Source organism: Urocitellus parryii, chromosome 9, assembly GCF_045843805.1.
Source record: "Urocitellus parryii isolate mUroPar1 chromosome 9, mUroPar1.hap1, whole genome shotgun sequence".
Taxonomy (NCBI): Eukaryota; Metazoa; Chordata; class Mammalia; order Rodentia; family Sciuridae; genus Urocitellus; species Urocitellus parryii.
In genome coordinates this window covers 53,038,907-53,065,049 of record NC_135539.1, presented here as the reverse complement: position 1 = coordinate 53,065,049, position 26,143 = coordinate 53,038,907, and the positions used below count along the sequence as shown (strand labels likewise).

General features: G+C 37.8%; 1 protein-coding gene across 2 annotated transcripts in view; it reads left to right on the top strand.

Annotated features, from left to right (window-relative positions):
- Nrp1 (neuropilin 1) overlaps positions 1 to 26,143 on the top strand; it is a 141,707-nt gene that overhangs the window by 52,440 nt on the left and 63,124 nt on the right. For both annotated transcript variants that reach the window (XM_026405168.2, XM_026405167.2), the window contains exons 4-7: positions 5,039 to 5,220; positions 12,171 to 12,398; positions 18,557 to 18,712; positions 20,910 to 21,076. In XM_026405168.2, coding sequence (XP_026260953.1) covers positions 5,039 to 5,220; positions 12,171 to 12,398; positions 18,557 to 18,712; positions 20,910 to 21,076 — 733 coding nt within the window. The remainder of the gene's footprint in view (positions 1 to 5,038; positions 5,221 to 12,170; positions 12,399 to 18,556; positions 18,713 to 20,909; positions 21,077 to 26,143) is intronic.

Here is a 26,143-nt window from a genome sequence, read left to right as displayed (position 1 = left end):
AAAGAGTGCATATTGGAGTCAGGTTTGCTCCAAAGTAAGCAATATGGAGAGGATACAAACTCCCTCTTCTATGTGTCTCCCTCAGGTCAGCTCCCCAGCTCTGGGCTCCTTCTGAAATGATATACCTGCCTTCCTGGGATCCCTGTCAAGACTAAATTAGATAATATATATGAGAAAATTTTGTAACATGGAAAATACTGTATAATGTCAATTATTTTTTTTTAAAGAGAGAGAGAGAGAGAGAATTTTTTAATGTTTATTTTTTTAGTTTTCGGTGGACACAACGTCTTTATTTTATTTTTATGTGGTGCTGAGGATCGAACCCAGCGCCCCATGCATGCCAGGCGAGTGCGCTACCGCTTGAGCCACATCCCCAGCCCCAATGTCAATTATTATTGCCAGCCTTTCAGAAAGTATGTGATCAAATCCAATTCATTTTAATTTTCTGGAACATAAGAAAAATATATTACATAGAGAGTCTCATTGATTCAGTGGTTTTAAAAAAAGGCAAAGTCTTTGATTTACTTTCATATAAAACATCATAAAGATAGTGCTTTCTGATCAAGAAATACAAAATTGTTAGCAAGGCAAACAGATATTGATTTGCCACTTCATATGCTGGTAGTTAGTGCTTTTCAAAATAACTTTTATCTGATTATAAAAAAAAAAACATTTGTCCATTGTAAAAGTTTTTGAAAAATACAGAAATAAAATAGGAACATAACGTCACTACCCCAGAGATCACCATTTGTAACAGCTTGGCATATTCCAGTTCTTTTTATTTTTTCAGGTTATACTGTATATAGGGGCTTATATTCTGATGTTTTACTTATAATATAAACATTTTTCCTATGTTATAAAGAAAACCTTTTGTTGAACATCCTTTTTAATGGCTACATATTATTCTATGTTGTGATTGTATACAAAGATTTAATATTATTGATTATTTACTTAGAATCGATTTCTAAAAAATGTTTTTACTAAGTAAACCACTGTTAGCTTTTTCATATATCTTGATTAGAGGAATTGCAAGCAAGCCAGAACTGTTAGGGGATAAATCTCATATAAAACTGCTCAAAGCACACATGCAGACAAATTGATTCTTCCTACATCCATCATTATGTATTTTTATTTTCAAATCCTCTTTCTAATACTTTGGGAAAGATCTAAGACAATTCTTAGCAGCACAGCAATTGTTTACAGGCATTTAGTTGGGATCACTATTAAATGCCTTGTGCAGAATAAACCAAAGAAATACTTTTTTGCAGGTGATAATTATGTCAGTCAATATCATTTCTTACTCTGGGGTATGATGTCAGGTATCAAATTTCTCCATTATGAATGTTCATGTGTCGATGGGGGTGTATCCCCTTGGAAGGAGATTAAAAAGACAGCATCACCTAAAAACCCCCTTCCTAATAATTTGAGAATGTCCAGAAGCCTTGGAGGGGCTTGGTACGGTAGCTCAATGTCTCAGACAACACCCTGTAGAGGATTAGCTTTCTTAACATTTCATCCTCTCCACCAAGAGAGTCAGGGGTCATTCGTACTCACAAGAGAAACCTAACTTAAGTAAAGTATGCTATTCATCTATTCAGCACCACATACCTATAAAGTGTCCAAAATGGCTCTTTAGTGACTAAATACATTTCCATTTTCCCATCACTTTTTCCCCCTACTTGGCCATTTTCCTAAAACCATAACTCAAACTTTCCAAAAGGAAAAAAAAATAATCATCTCTGGGTAATCCTTTCAAGAATTCTTAGAAGAAAACTTTTATTCTTTGATGACTCTTATGGGAATCCTAACTTGTGATTATTATTAGGATTTAAAATGTTTCAGCACCAACATCCACCTAGGTACGGTGGGGGCGGAGAAGCAATGTGAGCAAAAGACCACCTGTTTTGCCATCCCTGCTGCACAATGAAAAAACTTGAACGCAGAAGACTTAAGAAATGGGAGGATGTCTAAGGGAGGAGGGTTGGTTACCTCCCGAATATTTTAACTACCCACATTCTATTTACTTCCCAGGATAAGTGGGGAGCATCTTTCCATCTGTACTACGAGTAGGGACAGGAAGAGGCCCAGCTTCTAGGCCCCTGCCTAGAAGGGTGACGATGCTCTTTGGACCCAGGCAGGCACCTTTGTCACCCAGAGCATTCTTTTTCCAGAGCAGGATCCAAAATGGAAGGAGAACTCCTCAATTTTATAAGCCCTCCTACTGTATCTCTTATGAATTAGATTCCTTGAATGCAGTTCCTGAGTCTCCTCTAGCAACTGGAGCAGGACTGTTTCCAGTGAGTCAGACAGGTGCCTTCACTTTCACCTTTGCAGGCCTCTGTTGTCGCCTCTGGGGATCTTCACATTGCAAGCAAGGCGGTGTTTGCCACACTGGCAGCAGCAACAGAGCAATGTGCAGCAGGCTGGGGGATCGAAATTTGCAAACTCAGTATCCTGGGCCTCAGGCCAATGCAGGCTGGGTGCGTTGCTGTGGTGACACGTTTAGTCTCTGGGGAGGGATGCTGGCACACCAGCTGCATTCTTGGCACTGTGTTTGCCAGTGAGAAACTTGTGGAGTGGAACTGGTATCAACTCCAGAGGGAGATGCAAGCTGCTTCCTTAACTTCTTTGGCAATACTATCCTTTGCAACTTGTGTGTAGTACACCCTCCTGAATATTTACAAGAACTACTATTCGTGATACTCTTTGGGGTCTGGTTGGATGATACTTTGAAGGCAAGTGCTAAAATGATAGCAGACTTCCAGTTTACAAATGTAACTATAGCATCCCTGAATAATTCAATTTCCTAAAATTGGCACCCAACTATGCAATGAATTATCTTTTGCTGGGAAGGGATTCTAATCCCCCTCTCACTTTTTAAAAATAGCTTTTTACTGTTGCCAAGAGGAGAGCCTAGTATTTACTATCAGAGGAGGATATGTGAATTAAAATACTCGCTTTTTTTTCCCTCTTACATTTCATTGGCATTACATTCGCCGAGCTTGCTAATACCTGAGAGAAAGAAATGCCCTTAGTTCTTCAGAATGCCTGACCCACCTCTCTTATTTGTGCCTGCAAGGGAACATGCACTAAGATTTGGCCACTTAGTATTCAGACCATGTCAAGATTCAAGTAAAAAGCCTATATTGCAAAGCTGGATGCACAGTTGCCAGACCAAACACAGTCAACAGTTCAAATCACAGTTAGATTATAAGAAAGCGTGGGGCAAGGCATGCAGACCTGTCTTGTCAATGAAGCAGTAGAGATAAAAGGAATTACTCTATAAATGCCAACTTGGGAGGCTTTAATGAATACAGAGATGGTGTTCTTTCCAGCTGCCCCCAGTTGACTGTAAAAGCTGGTTAAGATTTTGACCATAAAGCTTTCTTCTTCTTCTTCTCCTCCTCCTCTTCCTCCCTCTCTTTCTTTGTCTTCTTTTAAATGCAAAACATCTAAGTATTGAGAAAGGAACAATTCCTCTGTGTATTCCCATAGTTTTGCAAATGGACAGCCATGTTAGCAGGCCAAGTGATTACTACTGGAAATATCAGATGTAATAGAGGAAATGCAGTTTAGACAATAATTCACATATGTTAATGCTTAGTTCCATCAATGTCAGCTCTATTTTCTTCTTGATATACACAAAGCTGGCACACAATTTTAACTGATGAGGTAATGTCATTTTTAATTTAGAAAGCCTTAAGCTGTCCACTCAAACCAGTGATATCATCTTTGCAGTTGTCTCCTGAGACTTTATGTAAATGTAAGTAATGTGTCCTGGGCAGTTTGAAAGAGATTGTTAAGGATGACATCGGTCATCATAAAGATTTCTCCCCACTTTGATTTCTTTTAAATTGCTAGATAAAGTTGATATGACTGCCATATTTTAGCCATATCTGAAATTAATATATACCAGGATTTTTGAACCAAGGGAAACATAGAAATAAAATAAAGGTTTGAAGTGAATGGATTGTAATGTGTTCATGTTAGTTCTAGGGGAAAAAAATGGAAACAAATCAGATCCTCTAGCTCCTATGTGACTTGGCAAATAAAAAGAAAGAAAACAGCAAGATACTAAGAAACAAATAACACCAAATAAACAAAAATCTCTTTATTTCCCTCAAGAACACTAGTGATGGTTTCTACCTTTTAAAGATAAATAAGTTGCAAGCATATCAGTTATCTCAGTGTAATCTTTAGAATAATATTTTATTGCTGCTCTATCATGTGTCTCTTCAATGTATCATTATTAAACCAGATTTTTTAAAATCATATCACTTTGGTGATTTCAAGTGTGTCATATTTCCTTTTCAAATGCTATTTCTTGAATCCTTCAGCCTGGTGAGTATAGACAAGGTTATTTTCCAGTTTTGAATAAATTTATTTTCTGTGAATAAATTATATTCTATGATCCACACGTGGAGTGGGGAAGATAATCTGTGTTTGAACCATTGAATGTGGCCACTGAGAGAATTTTTTTCTAAGAAGTTTGGAGTTTGACAGAACTGAGTCAAATAGTAAAGAATCTGTTTATTATTCCGCGGCCATATGTTTAGAGGGTCGCTCACAGAAATCAAAGTATTGTTCATGGAGAGCTCCAGCTAAGGAGACATTTTGAATTCATAAAAGAACTTCACAGTTTGAAAAGAATGCATAGCATTATGTATTGACACCCCACCACCATAGACAAAGGAATACAATTTAATAATAGAGAATTGTGCTCATGAGATTTTTCTTTTTCTTGTTAATTGGTTACTTTAACTGACATTGTCTGCAAGTATAATGGACACCATTATTCTTAATAGTTCTGCATTGCCAGATGATGTATACAGACATGATGTAGTCCATTTTAATTATTTCATTTTGCTAGATATTTTTTTCCTCCATGAAAAATAGTAGTGAACGCAGAAAACACTTTTTCCCTTGACAGACTGTGCTGCATAATGTTACTTTCTGAATTATTGAAATTAAAAGGGCATTTCTCGCCAACCTAATGTTTCCTTCCCTGTTGTTTTTTTTTTTTTTTTTTTGGTGCCAGGTATGACTATGTGGAAGTCATTGATGGAGAAAATGAAAATGGACGTCCATGGGGAAAGTTTTGTGGAAAGATTGCCCCTTCTCCTGTGGTGTCTTCAGGGCCGTTTCTTTTTATCAAATTTGTCTCTGACTATGAGACGCACGGTGCAGGATTCTCCATACGTTATGAAATTTTCAAGAGAGGTGAGTGAGTAACTGACAGAACAAGTATGACTAAAAGATGATTTAACATTGATTTTACAAAAGGCAAAGTCAAAAGAAAGACGGGGGCGATGCTGTTATTCTTTCCTAAAGAATACATTTGCTCCTTACAACATGTTGAAAAATGCATTAAATAAAACTACCCATTGTGCAGAGGAAGTTTGTTTAAAATTGAACAGAAGCATTTTAAGAATCAAAATTGCATTATTCTGATGTATTCACCAGTGTGTATAAGGAATACACTCCATAAAATTCTTTAAAGAGTATTCTTTTTACTCTTAGAGTTTGATTTTTTTAATGTGTGAAAAAAATGTATTATTCTCTCTTAAAGCCATCTACTTCCTGTTCCCTTTATTTTATTACAAAATTCAAAACTGATAGTTCTCAGGAAAAACAAAACTGCCCACCAGCCTCATAGTTTCCATCACTACTTGGGGAGGGGATATAGGAAGAGGCTTTCTACTCATGGGAGGTTAGTTGGGTGAGGAACCTATTATAGAAAACAAAAGAACAATGCGTTCAGTGGCATTCCCCCAGGAATGAAATCTCAGTTACCCTCTCTATTACAAGCATTTACTTATCTTCTGTTGCAGTGGTGTATATTGGATTTTTGGGGGGATAGAATCTGACTATTCATAAGCTCCCAGACTTGAGGTATTGTTAGTTAGCCTTCTGTTACTGTAACAAAATACCTGAAATAAATAAACTTAAAAAGAGATTTTATTTGGCTTACAGTTTTCGAGGTTTTAGTCCATGGTCAAGTGACCCCATTGCTTTTGGGCCTGGGATGAGGCAGCACATCCTGATGGCACAGCGCACAACAGAATCAACTGTTCACCTATTGGCTGGGACATGAAAAAGAGAGAGGAAGGGTTGGGGTCCCATAATCCCCTAATGACTGGAAGACCTCTCATTAGGCCCCATTTCTTAATGTTTCCACACCTTCAATAGTGCCAAACTGAGGACTAAACGTTTGTCATATGGACTTTTGGAGGACACTCCAAATCCAAACTCTAGCAAGACAAGGTAACTTTATTTGAAAGTCACTGTAGATTCTTCTTCTGTATTAAGTTCAGCCTTTTCTATTACATGCATTTTAAAGTTAGTGTTAATGTGTTGGCAATCCAGGGATAGATGCCCAGGTTTTGAATATATTATCCTGAAGTAGAATAGGAAGTGCCAAAGTATAACTGAAAGTTGGTTTAATAGAAAAAATTCAGCCATACCAGTTTGAACATCTCAGGTCCTTTGGGTCAGTGTCAACGGAAAATAATGAAAAGTCGAGTCATTGGGAGTTTGGGGGAATACTGGTACCACTTTGTTAAATTTCTGATATCTGTTTTTGCCCCCATAGAGATAGAACTTTCTTCAGAAATTTCCTTAGAACAAATTCCATTAGTACAAATGATAGTATACATATAACATCAGTATAAGCATATGTTTATATATGTACATATTTTCTTGTGTTGAAAGCTGTTTGATTTATTACATGAATCATATTACACATATATGTATATGTATAAACACATGCATGTCTACATCCTCTTGCCTTCTTGCCTGGAGAACTACCAAAGACAAAAGATTTCAGAAAGTCTTCAGTTTTTCTCATGAAGATGCTCAAAAGAAAAAATTAAAAAAAAAAAAGAGAGAGAGAGAGAGAGATCTTTCAAAACCGATATCCCTGAAATTTGAAAAAAATACCACTATTTCCAGAAACTCCTAATGACTGTACTTTTCTTTATTCTGCTCCTCAAGAATTCTTCACTTATGCTCCAGATGAACTCAGTTTCTTACATTCTTTAGTCTCAGATGACCATAATTTCACTGTCGAGCTATCCAACAGCATCCTTGGGAATCAAAGCCTTCCTTTCTTTCTCTTCTGGACTCTCTACATCTAGCATGACTTTTAGTTCTTACTTTTTATCCAAATGTCTCAACAAATCACAGCTTCCTATATGTCCCACTGCCATTAACCAAATAGGCACAGATTGTGGTTCTCCCATGTTACTTAGTGCTGACACACAGGCATCAAGTGCAGTCCTCAGAACACCTATAATGGGTTTCCATCACCTGTTAGGTTAACACTCAGTTCCTGCTTGAGGCTGGTTGCCAACTACACCTGCACTTGGACTTGTCCACCTGTGACTCTTCCAGATCTGCAACCTATCTTCCTCCTTCAGGACAAGGCACTGGTTAGTCTCAGCAGAACAGAGTGTGAATTTGAATTTTGCTGCTGGCTATCTGTGTGAATGCACAGAGCCTTAGTTTCCTGATCTGAAAAAAAAAAAAAAAAGAAAACCAACAATAACAAAAAATGACAAACAAATGAAATATGGAGACTATACCCAGCACTGGCGTATTGTGAAAATCAGATGAGAACATGGAAAATATGTGGCCAATGCCTGCCACTGACAACATGTTTGCTAAGCAATACTGTTAACAGTGATTATGGATAAAGATAGTGCCTTCAAAACACAGAACCCTTGTTCTCGTCCAGTATAATCATTCTCTTCTTAGGAATTTGACTCCCGTGTTTTTTTCCTCAGGAAATCTCTTTGTTGTTAATCTGATTTTTAAAAAAAATATATGCACTCAAGTTGTCATCTGTGTTGTATTCTATATACTATATACAGTATGTGGAATATTTTTGTATGTGTACAAGCATAGAATACACACACACACTCCACTGGCTAATATTTTCAAATTATTTCATATCATGTATGTTTTACTTCCCAACTAAATGAATACTACTTGAAAAATGCAAATAACACATATTTTTATGCACTGCATACATGTAATTATACACTCCATAGAAATTATTAATATAGTACATTTTTGTATGTGTGTATATATATATATATATATATATATATATATATATATATATCATGAATGTTTTATGCCCAGAAACTATTTAGTAATATTGCAGAATCTGTAAATCTCTGTTCTTTTGAAAATATGCCTCTTCTTTCAGGGTGCCGCCATTTCAAGTTTCCTCAAAACACACAAGTTATGCTAATCACAGTTTAATGCAACCAGGAAATTGATCTTTTACCTGATGACCTTGAATTTTTCAAAAGAATACAGTTCGAGATTTAGACCATTTCTGAATCCCTAGGGCTACCTGTCTAGAGGCCCATCTTTCCCTGACAGTCAGCAAGGCCAGTCCCCATCTCTTAAACCATTCCTCCTGAGTCATCCTAAACCACCCTAATTCTTCCCCAAAAGCCTTATAATTATCCTCATTCACCTAATGAAATTTCTCCAGGAAACCTAAGCCTCCCTACCTATCACTCTATCCCTGTCCTTCTCTTTGGACTGGGTCATCCAGTCTGTGATGCTGGAAGAGGCTGAGCAGTTTTGGTGGGTCTCAGAGTGCAGGATGAGTGTCATTTGTTGAAAGCAGGATTGGCCACTTGATAACACATTATACAATTAAGAGTCTATGTATTTAAGCTGGGTGCGATGGTGCATGCCTATAATCCCAGAAACTTGGGAGGCTGAGGCAGGAGGATCACAAGTCTGAGGCCAGCATCAGCAATTCAGCAAGGCTCTAAGCAACTTGATGAGAACCTATCTCAAAATAAAAATAAAAAGGTCTGAGGATGTGGCTCAGTGCTTAAGTGCTTCTGGGTTGAATCCCTGATAACAACAACAACAACAACAACAAAAACCCAAGAGTCTGTATATTTAATAATAATTTCAAACTATTATTATTATCTGACCTCATCATCATTAACAACTTGTGGCTATATAAGTACTCTTGATCTTATAAATAACATCAAAAGCATGTTGTCTGTCACTGGCTCCAGATGTGCACACAAGCAACCCTCACATCTGCAGCTTATCTGCTCCTGCTGCACACAAGGCTGCTGGCCTCACTCTTGGGTACTCACTGCAGAATTCCGGAACCCTCCCTGTCCTTTTTAGAGGAAGCACTTGTTCATCTGTGGCAGCAACTAAGATAAATATCAATATGGAAACAAAATTTGAAGAAAATATGAAACTACAGAATCTTTAGGTTAGAAGAGATTTTTTTTTTTTTCCAAATCCGAAACCCAACTCTTACGTTATACACAGAATCTGAGAACCAGAAAGATTAAGAGGCCACCTGAGGCTGCATAGCATGTTAGTGGTAAAGGCAAGGCTGGAACTCAGATCTCCTGACATTCAACCTGGTTCTCCTCCATTATCCCAAGAAATGTCCCCACACTGTGTCAAGATAACTAGGAAACCTGGGATAGCTTTCAAAGGTATGTGATGTGACAAGGACCCAGTGGAAATGTTGGAATTCACTTCGTTTTGAAAGTATGCTGGTAGTTCCTGTCCCTTTTTTTCTTTTATTAAGTCTTCATCCCATGTGGATGAGTTTATCTTTTTGAGAAGGAGGGAATTTTCTTTTTTTAAACCTTAAAAAATACTTTTATTCTCTAAACAGAAATGAAACTGTTCTGCTGTCCCCATGTATTATTTCTTACTTCTAAAGTGTAACACAGAAGAAAGCCTTTCTGAATAGTGGCTTTTGTCCATCACATGTTTGGAGAGGCTGAAGAAGTCATTGATACGTCATTATACCAGAAACACATTTTGCATTAATTGTGACTTATAGTTCCCAGCATTTGTTCTACAAATTGCATTAGAAGGTAAGGGAGACCATGGTAGGGTTCAGGATGTGGAATAAGAGATAGCTTCAAAACATTTAACTACTAACACCCTGACTAGGTATTCAACATTTAGAAACTAAAAAGATTCTCAAATGTTTTTTTTTCATTATTATTAAAGCTGTGTAGATACCTTTGACAAATACTATATTGGCAATATGGATGAGAAGGAGGGAATATTAATACCTGCATTAGGGGCTGGGATTGTGGCTCAGTGGTAGAGCACTCACCTAGCATGCATGAGGCCCTGGGTTTGAACTACAGCACCACATAAATGTAAAATAGAGATATTGTGTACACCTAAAACTAAAAAATAAATATTAAAAAAAATAATAAAACCTTGCTGTTTGCTTTGCCTTACAAGGCCAAGCCAGCACATTTCCCTCAGAGAGAAGGATAGAGGTGTCCAGGGTCACTGTTACTATATTTTGAAAGTTAAATTCTAAGGTGCTCCCAATATCCTATAGACAGAGAGATAAATAGATACATATATGTATGGGATGGATGGTTGGATGAATGGACTGATGGACAGATATTCTTTGTGAATTAATGGTAAGAACAGTGACTCAAACTGGCAAAGTCACTGTTATCTCAGGAGTCCTAGAGTAACTTAGAAATGGATTTTTAAACCTTTACCTAGACCTGGCCTGGTAAAATGCAATACATTAATAACTTTTTAACAACCAGAATCAAACAGATAAGCATTTGAGGCCATCATGGTGAAGTATGGGCCAACAAGGTTTGGGAGTTATTTTGAACCAGTCAGACTTCTGCAGGACAGGATTACTGCACCCATACAGTAAATACCATTCTTCTGCTCTCCAGTGCCATGCGTTGCTCATATGAGTGCAAGGAGAGAGGCACTGTTTTGTTTTCTCAGTACACTGTCAAATGGAGATGGAGATTCAGTTTACTGACCTAGCCACTAAAATCAGAGATCTGCGAGTTAAATTTAATCTGCCTTGATGCCTGGTAATTTACCACTGGTTGCTAGTCACATAGAGAGGAGGATATTTACTTAAGAGCAATCTCTAAAACCACCTGACTTGGAGTTCAATCCTTGCATGCTATTGCAGGAGGCCCATCACTTCCAACTATGAGCCATAGTGAGAGAATGATGTAGGAAAAAAAAATTGTTGAATCAAATACCCCCAGGCTTGATCCTGAGATTCCAAAGGGTCAAGTCATCTTTTGAGTCACAGTCTTCAGTGTAGCCATTTGAAAATCATGGCAATGGTGGTGGTAATAGAAGGCAGAATGGATAGGTTCATGTTACTATAGGTAGGAGGTGGGTTTTTTGGTGGTGTGGTCAATTCCACCCTACTCAGTGCTAGATACCATGAATTGAAATTGGGCTCATTCATACAGTCATAAGGTTAACCTGTGCTATGTATGAATGCCCTGGATCATTTTCAATTACAAATCACCATAATTGGTAAAGTCTTCATAATATTGAAAGGTCATTAAAATTACATATTATAAATATGTACATACACACATTATATGTATAAGTACACACACATTATACACACACATCCATTAACCTGCAATTTTAGAATGGTATACTGTACTGGAGCTGATACTTTGGGGAAGGTTAGGATGTCGACGTTGATATCAGGTGACTGACTTCCAGCATCGTGGCCTGTAATCACAGTTTATCGTGCCCTCACTAACAGCCACACGTTACCAGCACACCTGTGTCAACACCACTCAGAATGAGTCACTCGCCCTGGGTACATGTACGAATTACCTTTCACATTTAGTTTGTCAAAGAGGCATAGGTCACATCTGGCAGAGTTACTGAGTCACTGGTGTAGGAATCTGAAACCCAAACTCCCTCTGCAGAATTCTCTCCCTTGCCTTTGTAAATGTTCTATTTCACCAATAAAGGGCTGTCAGCCTCAAGATTTAAAGATTTAAGCTTGAAGGGGCTATAATTATTTCTCTAGGGCTCTGTCGAGATTTCTGCAGCTTACTCATTCATTGTTCCCACATGATTTTATATTTGTCATTTTTTTTCCTCCTGCAACAGCAGAAGGCTTTAAATTGCTTCACATAAATGGAAAACTAAGGAGAGCACAATAAATCTGAATTTGACTTGCCATACCTATCACTAATATGAAAAGGCTGAGTAATGCATGATTAGGAGAGTGATTATAATGGTGGGCTTTCATTAGAAAAATATTGTCTTTGCCCAGGTTATTTCTCAGTGAAGTTATTTAAGTGGGATTTTCACTCTCCTCCTTTTTTTTTTTTCTCGTTTATTCATAGGTCCTGAATGTTCCCAGAACTACACAACATCTAGTGGAGTGATAAAGTCCCCTGGATTCCCTGAAAAATATCCAAACGGCCTTGAATGCACTTATATTATCTTTGCACCAAAGATGTCCGAGATAATCCTGGAATTTGAAAGCTTTGACCTAGAGCCTGACTCAAATCCTCCAGGGGGGATGTTCTGTCGCTATGACCGACTAGAAATCTGGGATGGATTCCCTGATGGTAAGAGCTAAGATCAGTATGAAGCATTCCCCAAAGAGGAAAGACCTGGGGGGCAGGGTACGGGGATTCTTTTACAAGTGTCATGATACATGCATCTTTTTTTTTTTTTTTCATAATAGCTCAAAAGGGCAAGGGAAAACAAAGCAAAATGGCAGCTCTCCACTGAACCAGAGATGAAGTATTTTATCTCAGAAAGACCTTAGTAATTATCTGTGCAAATCCTTCATTTTAGAGATAAGGAAGCTGAGGCCATGAAGGATTATTCAAGGTCTTTAGAACAGAGACCAACACATACATTTCCTGACTAAATCATTTTCCTCATTTCACTGTCCTGCCTACTGGTCATTAATTCATAAACTGTCAGAGGATGGGATCTTCAGAGAGCACTGAAATAAAACCACTTGTTTTTACAAAAAAAAAAAAATACAGACTAAGAATCAGAGAAGTTAAATACTTATTTTTAGACATTTAGGAAAGAGAATGAGATTATTTGGGCATTCCTCATTCCACACTTGCTATTTAAGGAATTTTCATCTTTGGCAATTTGAGTCACTACAATATATCATTTATATTCTTTGCTCCTATTAACTGAATTAATTCCTACATCTAAAAAATATTTATTAAACACCTACTCTGTATCAGGCCCACGGTTCTAACCACTTGATAAGCAAAACAATTAAAGATGGCTGCCCTTTCGGAGTTCATATTCCTCCAGAGGGAGTCAGACAATAAACAGTGCACAGTACAAATAAAGTGATATGTGCCTGGGATGTTAGAAGAGGACAAGTGGTATCACAAACCAAGAAGGAGAGGGGGGGGAGGGGTAGGAGGGAGATGTCACTGTCAAAAACCACCGCAGGAAGGAAGGCCAGTGGAAAGGAGAGAGATACAGGGATCTTTTTTTCATAGTAGCTCAAAAGGACAAAGGAAGAACAGAGCGGAATGAAAGGATGAGAAATTAGAGGAGGAGGAAGTAAAGGTTAAAACTTTAAATAGAGTGGTCAGATTAAGCCATATCAAGAAAGTAACATTTGAGCAAATATTTGAAGGACATAGGGGAAACTATCCATGTGGACATCGAATGAAAGTTTTTTTTTTCCATTCAATCCTAGTGAATTCGAAGACTGAATGGCAAAAATACATACCCAAATTCTGAATGGAGGGAGATAGCATCAAATAATGTGTTGCAGCTGCATTGCTTCTCTTGTGATTAGTCTGCTTTAATATTAAGATTTCTCCAGTGCACACACACTACACAGATCAGAAAGGACAACTTGGAAGTCCTTAGTGGTCATTCAGCTAGAGAAGTATAACCATCTATGAAACAGAATTGGAGTTTATTCTCAAGTAGGAGGAAAAATTGTTAGAATAAGTTGTCAATAAAGAACAAATAGAGGGACTGGAGTTGTGGCTCAGTGGTAGAGCACTTGCCTAGCATGTGTGAGGTACTTGGTTCAATTCTCAGCTCCACATATAAATAAATAAATAAATAAATAAATAAATATAAAGGTCCATCAACAACTAAAAATATATATTAAAAATTAAAAAAAAATAGAACAAGTAGAATGAGAACGAGATTGCCTAGGTCTTTGAAATAACATTACAATTATAAGTAATTTTATCTGTAAATTGTATTAGAGAAAAACTGATTTTAGAGATGCCTTACATTCATTGGTGTAAATGCACCCATTTACTAAGTTAACCTTAGTTTAATATCTTCTTTGGTCTTTTACCTATAAATAGGTTTATGATGATCTTAGCAATTACTTCATTAAGTAATGAGATTTTTTCCTAAACACAGTACTGACTGATTTCCAAGTATTCAATATGATAATTAGGAAAACAATATTATAATAGTGTTGTAACAATAGTTGGGACACTTAATAATGGGTTTATTTGTTCATAACCCAAGTTTGCAGCCTTCCTTTCTAGAACTTTCATTTAAATTGACATCTGAAGAGAAGGTCCAATCAACCAACTTATTTAGAGTATTTTCAGAAAGAAGCACATTGTTATTAGTGTCAAGGGTTTTCCAAAGTAGTAATTTTCTGGCTCTAGAAAATCACTGAGTTGAAGCAAAGAACAATGAACAATAAGAATCATCAGCCTTGCAATTCACCCATGTTTTGAACTATGGTGTGTTTCTCACTTATTCCTGGGGAAACTGGCTTTGGACTATGAAAAAATGTTTGTATCTTTGTTACTGTTTACCTGGCCTTATCTAGCTACACCTGCATAACAGCTCTTTTTTAGGCAAAATGAGAAATTGTCCTCCTGTGGTTTTTGTGTCACTAGAAACATTTTGTCATAGTAGTTCAACACACATACTTCCTCTGCCAACAAAATTACTGTTAGTCTTTGATATCTTTTCCAAAAACAACAAGCAGAAGGCGCTGAAGGCTTTTAACCATCAAGTGATTTTATGTTGCACTTTATCATAAACATTGAATTAAATGACTAAGTAATTGAAAGCTATCCATTGATTCAAATTGGCTTTGAAGAAAAACAGTTTACTCCAAAACTCAAAATTCAAGCCATGCATGTTGTCAATCACACATCTCCATCTATCTCTCTCTTTGAAACTCTATGGATTCTCAAGTAACTATTCTGGAGGCATTGGTGGAGGTTTACATATGGTTTGAGCCACAGTAGACATGCTGCCTTGGTGGACATTGCAGGAGCCTGTGCTGAAGGTTGGAGCAAAAAAAATGCTTAGTTCACAGGACTAATGTTAGCTCACAGCACTTGGGGGCAGATACAGTCAACCCTCCACCTAAGCTGACATCGCTATGGACAGAACTGCCATTGTTACCCACCTCCCCAAATAATCAACCATCTCAGAAATAAGTCTCATAATAGGAAGAAGGGAAGTTTTGTTTCTTATTTACTTTTACCTTTAAATTAACCTTCTAAACCACAGTGATAAACATGAATATACTATTGGGTGTAATTCCAAAATTTATTGTTAGTACTCTAGATATTTTCCATCAAATGATTTCTTAGTTTAAGTAAGTTAGAGATGGCCTATCTTGTGCCTTCAAAATGATTCCCTTTTTTATTTATTCAAAATATTTCATTTCAAAGGATGATATCACAGTCAATCTTTGCTCCCCCCATCCCTCATTAGAAAGCAGTAGAAAGCCAAATTATCTTGGTTCTAAGATAGAGTTGCAATTATTGCAGAAATTATTGGGAAAAAATACAAACAAAAACAAACAGATAAACAAAAACAGTGTGCTATTGCCACCCACTGTTGCCAGTGGATCTTTTAATCATCACCAATACTCTATTTTATACCTTCTAGTTCTGTTCTCCCTCAAATGATAGCTTGGTGCATCTTGCCTGCCTACATTCTTCTATAATTCAATTTTTGAATTATCCTCGTGGTTTTTTGTGAGAGTTTTCATTCATCTCCTTGGCCTTTAGGTCCCTGGTAACAAAGAGGAAATCCAATAGCTGCGTTCATGTAAATACACAAATGAGCACACACACGAGCCGGATAAGAGTACTTCACCCACTCTGGTTCAGATCAATATTGCATTAGCTTGCTAGGCTAAGGTCTCGCTGTTGTTCAGGAAAATTCAATACCTCTTTGTATTATCGTGGCAAAAGCCTTTCACTCTCTTATCTTGAGGGCTCCTAAAGAGAGTTGCATGCTGCTGTCCGGGGGCAATGTTCTAAAGGACAGAAGGCAGATTTACCCAGCATGTCTTAAACATTATAAACCAGTGAGTCATGGAGACTCTCTAAATTATGAGTCTGCATTAGACAAGTTCTCTTCTGTTTCCTCTTTCAAAGAGACTCCCCCTTCCACCCTCCCCAAAGGAATGGGGTGATAGTGGAGGGGGAGGATCGGCCGCCAGAGCTTCCTTGGGATGTTCACCACCTCCCTTGCCATATTCTTGAGAAGGTCAGTGGCTGTGGTGATCAGAAAACGACCCCGAGGATTAGGGCTTTAAAAGTTTGCCCACAAACTAAAGAAAAAGATTATGAAACCACACTAATGGAATTTAAATGAGGGAAAAATGTGAGGGAGGATGAATGGACTCTAAGCTCCCATTTATAATTACAGACAAGAAGTGGGATTCTTGTTTGAGGGAAGGAAAGACCTGAGTTTGTGGCTGTAGCAGGATATTTTCCTGGATATGTTATGGGCAACATGGAAGTCTTCAGGGAAAGAAAAATATATTGAGTTCATGGTAGGACCACATCCAGAATGAATCAAATCTAGCAAAAATTAGCATTTATAGAAGAATTTGAGGCCGAGGTTTACCTGAAAAGAAGCCAAAGACAGTAAGTTTTATCTCTTGGAGATACTTTATTCTGAGAACTGGGAAGCCTGATTTAACAAAATTCTCTTCCCATAATGCAAAGTGATAGTCCAAGACAAAGTGATGCTCCTTACATATTCTGTTATCAGTCCCCTTCATTGGGTGACCCTCCTTGTTTTTGTTTTTTGTTTTTTTTTTTTCATGGTAAAGCATTCTGTATACACAAGACATTTGGTTATATCAGAGAGGATTTCAGTAGAAAGAACAGTCTTTGAATTCAGACATATTAATTACTTTGAATGCATAGAAACATTTTCAGGAATTCAATATAACTATTTTGCAGGAACTCAAAGATATGAACCACTTCAGATTAGTTTAGTTTTTTTTTTCTTTTGTTGGGGGTAGGGAGGCTGCTTATTTTAAGAGAATTGGTCGGGCTGCAAAAATATCAGCAAAAGATCTACACATTCCAAAAAGGAAGGTGTTCAGATTAGCTGCCCATTAAGAACTCAGTTGGTACTCTGGACCCCAAGAAGATGGGTTCTTGTGGGGTTTGCTTTTGCAATCACACTTGAAACATCTCCCAGGTCTTATCAGCTGTCCTGTGCATCCGAGTTGCACACACAGGCCTTGGATCACCATGCCCCCTTGAAGGCCTGTTCCCCCAGGGAAATATCCACCTACTGTGCATTCTTAAATGAAGCAATAATTCTTAGTTGAAATGCACAGAACCATGTATTTCTGGGAGGGGAAAACAGTCCATACCAGATTGTCCTTCTAAGTCCAAACCATCTGGTGTGTTTTTTTTACCATATGTGCAATGAAAAAAAACCTAGAGAGAAAGGATTTTTTTTTTTTTTGTCTTGCTACTGAACTGGGCAGGGAAATGGAAATATTCTCTAAGTACAAGGGTCTTCTGCATTATTCATGAGGAAACTTATAATCACTCATTGCCAAGGTTTGTCTAAAGCACTTTAACAAAGGTGTGACCAGCTTAAGCCAAATAACAGTTTGACTTTAATACACATTTGTCAATGTTTTAGACTGTCCATTGCCTCGGGTACACTTTTTCTCCTGTTTTGCATGGGCAAATGGCTGCTTTGGGCCATTTCTTGGCCACCAGACAGTATAATGTAGTCACTTCTCTTAGGCTTGGAAGAGAAAATAAAACAAGCTAGAATGACCCAATTTCCATTCAGTTTGCTTATAACTTACTATTATGTATAAATCGTTAGCATCTAAAGTTTTAAAATTTTTAAATCATGGCAATTATTTTTTGGTCTTCAAATGCAGTCCTGAGTAGAACATGATCCTTTGTCTTTCACCTAAGTCTGTGATGTGGATCATATTTAGACTCCAGGGCTGAAAGATGGAATGAGGAAGGAAATTGGGCTTTCACAGTCCTAGAGTAGACCCCCTGTACAGCTCTGCTTTTCAGGACATAGGTCTTTCAGAGGATCTCCTCCAAGGATGGAGAAGTGAGGACAGGCAAATCCAAGAGAACGCAGTGAGCACAGTCTAGCTGGAGTCTCTCAGTGCTGGGCTGTGCATACAACTTGGCCCTGGAGATGAATGCCAAGGTGCCACTTGACAGGCCAAATCTCATTCTTTGCAATTGAAGCAAGCATTTCGATTCTGTTCCTGAAAATGATCCTGCTCACTGGGGAATGTGGTTATGCCTGTTACTGCCCTTTTGAGTACACTTTAAAATCCTCTCTGCAAACCTGATCCAATATGTTCGCTGCAAACCAATTAACTAGAGAAGACTTGCTTTGGGTTAGAATAGACTTCTGGATTCTGCTGGGACCCATGTTTGTAAATGGTTATTTTTACATCTGCTGTAGAAGAAAAGACACTTTGACATTCTCTATATTTCTGCCTTTCCAGTTGGCCCTCACATTGGGCGTTACTGTGGACAGAAAACACCAGGTCGGATTCGTTCCTCATCGGGCATTCTATCCATGGTTTTTTATACCGACAGTGCAATAGCAAAAGAAGGCTTCTCAGCAAACTACAGTGTCTTGCAGAGCAGTGTCTCAGAAGGTCAGTATTATTCATCTTGCAAAGCCCTGTGGTAAATATTCCCTGTTATTCGTCTCTACACACCTGCGGCCACATGCAACGCTAAAGCTATGTTTTGTGAACTGGGGTTCTAAGTGTTTGTTTTTCTCTTTAAAAATTTTTTGTATGTGTGTTTTTATGAATATCAACAGGAAAAACTATTTGGTGTGCTCTCTCCATAAAATTGTGGATGAGCCTCTGAAATTATGGTAAGAAGTGGGAAATGGCAAAAGAGTGCCTCAAAACAATGAAATATGACCAGACCACCTCCCTGTCACCCTCAAATGAATAATAGACTAAGAATCATAAAAGGAGAGGATTGGATCCCAGATGATAAGGACAAATGGGAGGTAGTTGATGAGCGGAACAGTCACAGAGTGAATAGTGTATGGCGGTTGGTTGTGAAGGACCCTGAGGGAAGCCATTCTATTTTCTTTCTTACCCGAGTAAAAGGAGATATTCATGTAAAAGCAGCACATTTTAAATTTTGTTAATGCCTTGCTTTCAAAGCAAGAAAGTAACATATTTTTTTATCCTATTAAAGTACTCAACTAACTCAATCCTTTCTCAAAGTTCAGGTGGTTTCCACCCCTTTTCAGAGTCTGAGAACAAAATAGGAAGAACAAAGTTACATTTTCATATTTCATCAGTTCTGACCAACAAGTCATTTACTGAGAGGACATGGGGTATTTGGAGACCTATTCCAGAGATGCTAGTATCTTCTCGACAAGATCTTACTAGAAAATAAAACAACCAATAACATTTGAAAATCTTATTTGTACTTAATTTGACTAATTAATTGACCTATTATGTGCCAATAAATACTGTTTATATTACAAATAGTGAACCTAACTTTAATGTGTGAAACCAGTGGGAAAAATTTTTTTTATGTCATAAAACCTTATCTATTAGGTTAGAAAATTCAGATAACACAAAACCTTGATATGTTACTCAACCTTAGTATGTTAGTCTACTTTTCCTTAGGGTCACACATACCTGAGATATAATACATGAGATATAAAGAGACCAAAATTATAAATAGATTGTAAAGAGTTTTAGAGGTTCCCATCCATACTTGTTGACTACGTTGCTTTGGGGCCTGTAGTGAGATAGTACATTATGGTACATCATGGCAGGAGTGCGTGGTAGAGCATAGCCACTCACCTCATGCTCAGAAAGCAAGAGAGTAGAAAAGAGATCAGGGTCCTATAATCCTCTTTGAGGGCACATCCCAAATGACCTAAAGACCTCTCACCAGGCTCCACCTCTTAAAGGTTCTACCACTTCCCCATAGCGCCTCCCTGGGAACCAAGCCTTTCATACATCAACCTTACGGGATTTAAAATTCAAACTAGGAAACTGGAATTTTCTGGATGGTTGAGAAACTTCCATTTAAATCATAAAGCTTTGTGTATTTTCCACTTTTGAATTGGAATTTTTCAAAAATTGATTACTTCCTTCCCAATATCACTAAATATACTAGGCCTAATGGAATATACATTTTGATGATTTGTGGTCATTGATGTGAGCATTATTATTTTATGTTATAAAACTGTGATGTTCTTTGGGCCATATGATGCTGTAGTTTAGCCCTAATGGACACTTTTATGTTTTAATAAAATAACTAAGAATGTTAATAATTATGACCATTCCAGGATCAAGGGGCATGAAACAAAAGGACTGAGGGAGAGGTGGCCGAGGTGCCAATTGCAAGGAGTTTGAAAGACAAGAGACTTCCAATCTACTGAATATGAATTGCAAATAGACATAGAGTCTTTTTCAGTTTTTCAAGATATTAGAGAAAATAATCCAAACTAAAATTTTTTTTAAATACAGTTTTTGATGTGTACTCATCTGACAGATGCACAGCACAATGCATGCATTCATTGTTGAAAATAAATCAGAATCTTCACCCTTTCCTAATGTCTTTCAAATATTATTTTTGTCAACCTAGACCTACATGAGAAAATCATTAATCACTGTGATGATAATCATGGCCTTATTTTTAAATGATGCCATGAAAATACATGTATCAATGCTATATTTTATTAAGTTCCTTGCTGCTATCTTTTTGAGAAACTCTGAGTGAATGAACTCTTTAGTTTGCCAGATTCAAAAGAAAATTGCACCTTTGATCCCTTATGTTTTGATGACTTTGGGTCACATTTTTTCCCTCTAGATTTCAAATGTATGGAAGCTCTAGGCATGGAATCAGGAGAGATCCATTCTGACCAAATCACAGCTTCTTCCCAGTATAGCACCAACTGGTCTGCAGAGCGCTCCCGCCTGAACTACCCTGAGAATGGGTGGACTCCTGGGGAAGATTCCTACAGAGAGTGGATACAGGTATGTAGCACAAGACCTGGCCTAGCTAGCTAGGGTAAAGGATGGATGGTTCCAGTTGCTTTGAAAAGCTGCTGAATAGAAGCAATATCAGGTAAAGTGTCTTCAGATGAGAAGAGATGGGAAAGGCCCTAGGCATAACTCTACAGAATAATCCCTCACTACACAGTCAGGAGGGCATGTTCAGAAACCCCCCCTGAGAATCCACTGACCTTCCCAGATCCTCATACATGGCTCTTCACACAATTTCAGTACAGATGGCTGATAACAACTAAAAGATCTGATCTTTTTCCAGCGACTATATACTTTCCTCACATTTCCTATTTTGACATATGCTGATTCCCTTGATGAAATATATACATTCTACTTGTAGCTGTGCATGAAATTACTGTTTCCAAGTTTAGGGTTTTCTGGTTGTTCAGAGTTGAAGAAGGGAATGTAGGGGTTGCATTGTATTTTTTACATAGGTCTATGGAGCACACACCCAAGAAGGGGTTTAATTGAGGGCTCAGATCTCTGTTAGTTATTATTCATGTATATGTATGAAATTATTAGTGACCTCGTTCATGATGTTGATTCTGCTTTTCTTACTTTGCTCTAACATGGTCTTCCCTGCCACAACTATATACCCCACTGATCCCTCCTCATCTTCCCCCTTCCCATTCATTGTCACCATTTTCTAGCAACCTAACCTACCCTATTCTCATCCCCAATACCATCCCCAATGCCTGATCTTGCCCAGATTTGACACCTGGATGTTCCTACCCAAGTTCTGATGTACACATTCTGGAGTTTTTCACCCACTGGCAAATGAAACATATGTACCTGGATCTTTAGGTTAAACTGCGAATTATACAAAAAGGTATTTGCTAAAGAATCCAGATTTCCTATCCAGGAGAGTATCCAGAGCCTGTCTTACATTCATGCCAGATATATTAAAATGACTAATTCTCAGAGAGAGTTTCTAAGCAAGAAAAAAAAACGATGATTTATCCTCTCCTTTCCACATCTATTGCTATTTCAGTCTTTTGAGCACAAATACCAGATTTTGTTTTACTTTGGAAAGGTCAATATTAGTTTAACATACACTTAAAATGAAATAGCCTATTATAGGAGACTGAACTCATGCTAACCTCTAAATGATAACACTGAGAAATGTGGAGAGGGTGAGAAAAGATGAGACTTTTACCTTGGGATTGCTGAATCGGGCTCTAGATTAAGCCGGAAACAAAATGAATTTGCCTCTGTCAAATAGCTCTTGGTAACTTGTTTTTCCACATCTCCAAACCAACAAGCAGTTCAGTATGATTGACAGATGTGCCTCTAGAGGAAAGCTTACATTTTGCAGTGCTAAGCATGTTTGCATGGTAATGTAGTCAGTCCTATTCTTGGTAATGCTGAGAGCACTCAATAATGTAGGGCCAGTGGTCTTGCAAGAGTTCTGAAATTGCAACTGTAGCAATTCTTCTGTGCAAGGCAATTCTATGTCTGTAGAAACATGGAGACCAAATGGGCTTTCACAAAGCATTTGTCAAGAGGACAGGATTTTACATCATTCTTCAGAGTTAGGCACAATTTAAGATTGCTACAGAAGAAAAAAAAAATCTCAATGCATCCAACTCTTTCTGTTCACAGAATAGCATGGTCAGGAGAAGTGAGGTAACCCAAGTTCCTCCAAAATGAAGTTTTACTTCTTGCTCATGCTATTCCAGCACTGGGCCAGCTGGAGCTCTGCTCCACATCTTCTCACCCTGGCACCCAGGCTGAGGGAGCTGCCATCTTCTGAAATGGTGCTGCCACCAAGGCCGGAGGAGAAAGAAGGTGTGGACCATCATGCTGGCTCTTGAGGTTCCCTCACAGAGCACTTCCACATATCATTGCCAAAGCACATTACTTAGCCATACTTAATCAAGGGGCAGCAGGAAGGCACAGCTTGACAAGTGCTGTAGGGAACAGAGAGGGGAATGCTTGTTGAACAGCTTGAATGGCAATTGTACCATTCACAGACCACTTACCATTTATTGACAGCTTATGTGGCCTGACATGTGCTATGTACTTGACCTATTTTTTATTTAATCCTCACCACAGTCCTGGGTAGGAAATGTAATTTTCCCCATCATAAAAACGAGGACACTGAGATTCAGAGAAATTAGTGAAAGTTCAAGGTCACAGATGATGACAGCATTTGGAAACAAGATTGGTTGGACTCCAATGCGTGTTTCTTTAAATGACATTGTGCAATATCTTTTTCATTCGTTACCACTCTTACAAATTCAAGTATATCTTTGGATATACTCTATGCTTTTCCTTAAGCTCGGAAGACTCACACTGAGAAGGGTTGGGTGCTGACTATTTCTAAATCTAGAAGGTAGGGATCTTCTCCTTGGTTGTTCTGAGGGGTGACTGTCACAAAAGCTTAGCTTCTAGTTCACCTTGTGTTAAAATTGTCTTCATTTCCCTTTGGGGCTGAGTGGCTTCATTGACATGCTTGTTGTGTCGGTGTACAGAGCAGGAACTGTTATCATCCACCGATCACCTAATTATGAATAATTTCATGTGTTTCCAGTTTTTCTGAAGCTCCTTGGAAGTGGCTGTCTGGTTGTTTGCATTGGATAGATGTTTTAGAAATTAACCAACAAGTACTACAGTATAATTTAGACTGAGGGCAAGAGGCACATACTTCTAATCACAGGAATGTTAGCACACATACATTTCTATTTTTATGCACAGAAGTATGCAGATGATATTTGTTTTCTTTTCCAGCCTTTTCCCATTTTGCATGAAATATACCCCACCAAATATTGTTGCTGTAGCAACAACAAGGACAAATACTTGCATGTGTTAAATTAATAAGGTAACATTGGAAGCTGACTTTCCTTCAAGACAGGAACAGTCTTTGGTTCCCATTGTTTTCTCTAGGAAATTACTGAGTGACATAAAAAAACAATGCCTCATTAGCTGTGGACCTGAATGTCCACATTGGTGCTTCCTGTGAGATCTGTTGTCTGCCAGGAGGCTTAAAAACAAGCTGAGGAGCCAGGCGTTCAGAATGAAGGGACTCGAAGGGAAGTCCCAATCTGAAGGTTTGCACATGGCCACATCCTGCTTAGCAGGCCACATTATGTCTTGAGTGATTACAAAACTCTTGTCAATGAACAGAGTTGATCACCCTGTAAAACTTGCTCATTTCTCCCCCAGAGTATTCCATCCTGTGTCCTAAAGCTGCTTATGTTATTAATTTATTTTTTTTCCTATTTCGTTGTTTCTAGTTAAACAATCGAGGACTCAGAATAAAGACTCAGTGTATCCATGGTACAATAAAAATTCTTCTTAAGTGCATTATTGGAGCCCATGCCATTAAACTCATTGAAACTTAGTTTTGTTTCCTATAAAATAAAGATAATGTAGCCTTCACTCCAAGTTCTAACAGTCTATGATACTATGAATCTCAGAAAAAAATGCAGTCTCAGTTCTTTCTTTTCTTCTCTAAAATCTAAATGCATAGCATAATCTAACTGTTCAGGAGACATATCCTCAGAGATCCTAAATGTAGCCATTCACATCCAAAGCAGAATTTAATTCATTAATTATTCCAATGTTTTATTGATGAGAGTGGTCGCCACACTTTAAACGGATTCATCCTTCCAGCTTTAATTAAAGCTCTTGGGAGTACTTTCCTCCAAATAACTGTGACTTTTCCCTGATTAAAATGCCAGGAGACTAAAAACAAAACAAAAACAAGAGACACAATGCCTGGGTGGGATGTGAACTTTTTGATCCAGAGAAATCAAAATGGCACCAGGGACTAATCGATTTCCACACCCTCCAGTGACTTTAGAAATAGATTTGACAAACCAACTCAGACTGCAAATCCACTGCTCTTCAAATTTGAGGGCATTGTCATTTGTGGAAAAAAAAAATTTGTACTAGATTATTTATGCCTCCACTTATTTCAGAGGAGCACAAAACAATTGGCTTCTCAACCATATCCTGTTTGGTTTGGTAAATCAGCCCTATTATGGATTATTCACACAGAAGAAGGAAACCTCCAGGAAAACAGTCTGCAACTGCAAGAATATATGCGCAGACCCCTGAAACAAAAGTATCTTCTCTTCGTTGCATTTTCTAGAATGGATATTCATTCTGAGATGTGAGGAAAAGGAAAATTCCAGAAGAGAGTAGCTAGTGCTTACCTTCTGAGGACACTAGTTTCTATGTTTTCCTATTGTCTGATATGTATTTCTCAGATAACATTCAAGTCTTCCACACTTGCTCTTTGAAGGCTCTTTGAGAGCAGACACAATTTCCAAATCCCCTAATGTAGTATGGAAGCAGATACATTAACAGGAATCACAACATACCACAGCAATGCACACACAATCATCTTCACTCCCTTGAAACAACACTGTCAAAAAAAGAAATGATGGTAGAATGAGTTAGACATCATTACCCTAAGTAGATGTATGAAGGTTATGAATGGTGTGAAAATACAATCAGTAACTTGAAAAATTGTGCTCTATATGTGTAATGTGAAATGAATTGCATTCCGCCATCATGTATAACAAATTAGAATATATAAATAATGTAATAAATAAAGTAGAAACTAGATTTTTGAAGGCAACCCAAGAAATGATCTATTTACTCCAAACTGGTCTCTTTTTTCAGATCTATTTACTAAGGTAGAAGACCATTTCTGAGGGTGCAAGGGATTAATTACTCTCAGAAATATTCATGTTTTTCTGTTTATGGTCCATAATAAGATACTGCCCTTTATAGTGATCAGATCCTATGGACCTTGATTTGAACTTTAATAGCAACTAAAATAAAATCAGCTCCACTAGGAGGGAAAAAAAAAGTAAGTGCCATCTTTATAGATGCATCATGTGAAGCTGGTCACATCCAAGTAGACTTTTGGGTGCCTTAGGGATTTTAAAATTGTGAAACATGTTCTAACAATAACAATCTAACATATCTACAGCACTTTCCTCTACAAAAGCACCTTTTCGTACGCATCCCATCTTAGCTTTAGAAGGTGAGATAAGGACAAATGATTCTTTTGTCCCTGTTCAT